Source organism: Equus quagga, unplaced genomic scaffold (assembly GCF_021613505.1).
Source record: "Equus quagga isolate Etosha38 unplaced genomic scaffold, UCLA_HA_Equagga_1.0 73927_RagTag, whole genome shotgun sequence".
Taxonomy (NCBI): Eukaryota; Metazoa; Chordata; class Mammalia; order Perissodactyla; family Equidae; genus Equus; species Equus quagga.
The window spans coordinates 3,262-7,580 of NW_025802953.1; the positions used below are offsets into that span (position 1 = coordinate 3,262).

General features: G+C 50.9%; 1 protein-coding gene across 1 annotated transcript; it reads left to right on the forward strand.

Annotated features, from left to right (window-relative positions):
- The first annotated feature begins 3,204 nt into the window (after window positions 1-3,204).
- Window positions 3,205-4,200, forward strand: LOC124234441 (mas-related G-protein coupled receptor member X4-like). Its single transcript, XM_046651783.1, has one exon. It carries the CDS (start codon window positions 3,205-3,207, stop codon window positions 4,198-4,200), a length of 996 nt encoding a protein of 331 aa, XP_046507739.1.
- The last annotated feature ends 119 nt before the right edge of the window (window positions 4,201-4,319 follow it).

The window sequence follows — 4,319 nt, forward strand, 5'->3', positions numbered from 1 at the left end:
GGTCAGGAAGTTCCCTTCGATTGTTCATATTTTGAGAGACTTTATCACGAATGGGTGTTGAATTTCGTGAAATGCTTTTCTGCATCTGGTGACATAATCATGTGCTTTTTCTTATTCAGTCTGTTACTATGATGAGTTACATTGATTTGTGTCCATTTCTTTTAATTGGCTTTATTTTAATCAGGTAAAGTAAATAGTCATTTATTTTCAAGAAAGTTATATATCATATAATATACATAATAAATGATAATATAACACTACATAAATAGATATTATATACGGTTCCTTCTCTTTTTCTCGGAACCCTCTAGAGCTGACTGGCTGTGTTTCATACCGTCCTTTTGCTCCCAGTTTGGACCTCGTTTGCCAGACCCCCTTCTGGTCAGCAGGACCCGTGTGGCGGAGTTCTGGCTGCTTGAACGAAGGAGGAGAGTTGTGAGCCGCCTCTGCGCGAGCCTGCGAGGACTTCCCATGTCACGTGCTCACACGTGCTGTCCATCCTCCTTCCTGGTGGGTGAGCGCGTCCCAGAGACACCTGGAGACTCGTGCTGAAGATGCTGGAGCCAGCGAATGGGCAGAGCCCGTGTTCCCGCCGCTCCGCGTAGAGGAGGGGACACACACTTGCCGCCCGCTCATCAGGAGCAGCAGTTTGGCGAGTAGGTGAGTGAGAAACAAACTTCTATCGCACCTAAGCCCTTTTACTCCTTACAGCCCTTTTATCTTTTATAGCTGTGGAGCGGATTTCTCATAACAGAAAAATTAATCATCAGCCTTTACTTAAAGCTCAAGTGCCAGGCGGTGAAGACACTCCTACGGCAGGCGGTGAATGTGGAGACTGATGCTGTGTGGTTGTAACGCATTTGATCAAGCAGTTGCCTCCCAGGACTTAGAAGGCAGACAAGGTTCCGAGGGAGGCTGAGCCTGTTGGGGAGCGAGGGGAGGGGGGAAGCGCGGTAGGAGGTGTGAGGATTTTCTTTTCTCCTCTGAAGACGTTACAGAGCAGAGAGGAGCTCCTTGAAATCACTCTCTCATTTGCAAACAGAAATGAAATTGAATAGCAAGCGTCCAAAGAGCCATGGAAAAGGAGCCGCCGGGGTTATCCTGTGACGAAGTGTTCCCTGGGTGTCTGCCATCTGTGCAGTTAAAGAAAAACAGCCAGGTGACGAGATGCAGCAGGAGAAAGGAGTGGGAAGAAACGGGGAACAGGGCCCGTCCCAGCCAGCTGCTCGGGCGCAGAAAAACGGATGTCTCTCTTAGAACCTAACCAAGATGTTAACTTTTTCATCCGGTCAACAAATACTCACGAAGCATCGATAGGCCAGTCACTGTCTTGTTATCTTGTGAAAAAGATAGCTAAGGTTTTTACCTTAAAGTTGAAAGTGGTCTCAGTGGGGAAGTTGGCAGGAAGACAAACTATGTCCCCTGGCGCTTGATGAGATATTTTCTCCAGGGAGCGTGTTTGGAGCGCTCCGTGAGCCTGGCAGTTGGCTCCGTCTGGTTTGGTGTTGAGGGAGCCCTTCACGCGAACTCTAAGCAGCTGTTTCTTCGTTTCTCACATGAGTCTCTTTGTGCCAGTGGTGAACGAGATTCGTGTATTCTTCTAGTTTGGGATATTGTTAAGCCATAAGGGAAACAAATGTGGGTGTGAATTTCAATGCTTAACTAGTCTCCCTTTTGACATAACTTTGTAAGTTAATTTGTAAATTTGAATTAATGAGTATTAAATGTATTATAAATCAAATAGATTACTTATCAGATCTTGTACCAAATAGTAGCCTAATATTTGAGGCTTATCATCTTAAATTTACTAGAAATTCTAATTCTTTGTTACGTGCATTATCAACATTCACAAAGTGAAATCACAATTTAAATTCCAATTAAAGGGACAGAACTGACTTAAGAAAACAGTTACTTGGTAAAGATTAGTTAATAAATGTCTCCTTGGTTCCATTCAGTGGTGCCAGTGAAGAGATTAGAGCGGAGCAGAGAGAAAAGCCCATAAATACAATTTGCTGGGAGGGGCACCAGGCGTTGTGTAGGACACAGGGTGAAGGCCTTCCCCCTGAGCTGCCACCTCCTAGAGGGGACACCAGGAGCACAAATGGGAGCTGGCACAGGATGATGCCGTCTTCCCGATGCCAGTGCAGCCGTGCCGGCCTCACACAAGCCCAGCCGCGAGCTGAGTGCCTAGAACACAGCCTGGAACATGGGGATGCCGCCTGTCAACCACAAAGAGCACCCGAAAGGCCAGATGCTCACAAGCAGCCGTCCCGGGGACACCATTCAACGCAGAACCGTCTCTGAGCACACGGCCTTCTGCGAGGGGTTTTATGTGGTAGAACACGGAATCGAATCGCACGTCAGTTATTAATGGAATTCTTCAATACAAGCATAGCCGTTCAACGGAAGGAAGAGGATGCACAAATCAATGCTAATAAATAGGGTCATAAAGAAGTGGTTCTGCCTTCAAACCAATTCTAAAGCGTTCAGTAAGACAGTGACACTGCACATCTCTCCTGTGACACGCTCACAGCAGTTTTTCGTGCATTCAGAAGTCGTGTGTCTGTGTGTGCACGTGTGTGTGAATGAGCCATGAAGGAAATGCCACTGAGTCGGAGCCAACACTACTGTTGTGTATTCTGTGCACGATAATAACTGAAAGCAAATGGACAAATACATTTTTGTATATTACTGGTGTTCAGTTTATACAATTTTGTTAATATTCATTCTTATGTAAACGTACTTCTCTTTTCTGATGATGTCTATTGATTTGCAAACTTACAGAATGTAGTCAAGAAAAGAAGCCCCTGGTGAAAAGAGAGACGAGTTGAAGATTTGCAATGCGAGGCGGGAGCAGTCGCCCCAGCAAGGTCCCTCCAGCAGGTTAGAGGGACAGGCTCTCAGGCTCCGGCCTGGGCTCTGGGGACGTGCGAGTCTAGGATTTCTTCAGGAGCTTCCAGGGAGAGGGACTGGCCCTGGGACCAGGCAAGGTGGTCACCTGCACGTGCCAGCATCGTGGCTTCTGGGAGCAGAGTTCTGGGAGGACCCTCCGCAGCTCCCAAGCTTTGTCCTTGCTCCCAGGCTCGCGGGAGGGTCTGAAGCTGGAGGCTGGTGGAGTGAACGGGATCAACCCCAAACTCAGGGGTCCAGGCCCCTCCCCCATCTCCATCTTCACAGGGGTGACCCCTGCAGCAGGGCGAGCAGATGGCTCACGAGCCCCGAAATGACCCCACGGGCGTCTCTCCCAGACCGCAGCCCTGGACGTCACACCCGAACAACGGGTCTGAGTTACCAACGGCGGTGAACGCAACAGCACACGGCACGAGTGTGGATGGGGCCCACGCCTTTTCCGCTTACAAGAACGCTCTCTTCCTTGCGACTGTGCTCGTGAGCCTCTGTGGGTTGGTGGGGAACGGGACGGTCATCTGGCTGCTCGGGTTCCGCATCAAGAGGAACCCCTTTTCCGTCTACATCCTCAACTTGGCCGGTGCCGACTTCGCCTTCCTCTTCTGCAAAAGCGTCAGGTTCCTACTTTTTCTTTTAAATCGCTCCGTAGCTGTGCTCAATGTGCTCATACGAGGGGTCACCTTCTCTTCTTACCTGGGGGGTCTGAGTCTGCTGATGGCCGTCAGCGTCGAGCGCTGTCTGTCCGTGCTCTTCCCCATCTGGTACAGGTGCCGCCGCCCGGCGCAGCTCTCGGCCATCGCGTGCGCTCTGATTTGGGGGCTGTCATTGTGTCCGGGGATCTTGGTGTTCTTGTGTGTCCACTTTGTGGACTTCTCGTGTGATGTAGTAAACTTGGTCTATAATGGGATGTTCTTCCTTACCTTTCTGGTGCTCTGTGTGTCCAGCCTTGTTCTGCTCATCAGGGTGCAGTGCTTCTCCATGCGGAGACAGCCCGCCAGGCTCTCCAGGATCGTCCTTCTCACGGTCCTGGCCTTCCTGCTGCTCGGTCTGCCTCTCGGCGCAGGCTTGCTGGCCGACAGGCTCTCCCCCTCCTTCCCCTATTATGACGTTGTGCTGCCCGTCTTCCATCTCCTCTCCGCCCTGAACAGCGGGGTCAACCCCCTCATTTACTTCTTCATGGGAAGGCAGAGGCAACAGCGGGGCCGGAAGCCTCTCAGAGAAGTGCTCCAGAGCGCGCTGACGGAGGACGTGGAGCTGAGCACAGAAGAGCCGCCGTCCCCAGACGACACCTGATGTCCCCCTGAGCCCAGGGAGAGGGCAGCTCTGCTGGAGCCTCAAGATCCGACCCTGCACGAGGGCCCACCCATCCTGCACCCACTTTAAAGGCCGGCACAGCCACCCCATCTCTTACA

What these genes read in the sequence shown, in the direction of transcription:
- LOC124234441 (XM_046651783.1), top strand. Translation starts at nt 3,205, where the DNA reads ATGGCTCACGAGCCCCGAAATGACCCCACGGGCGTCTCTCCCAGACCG.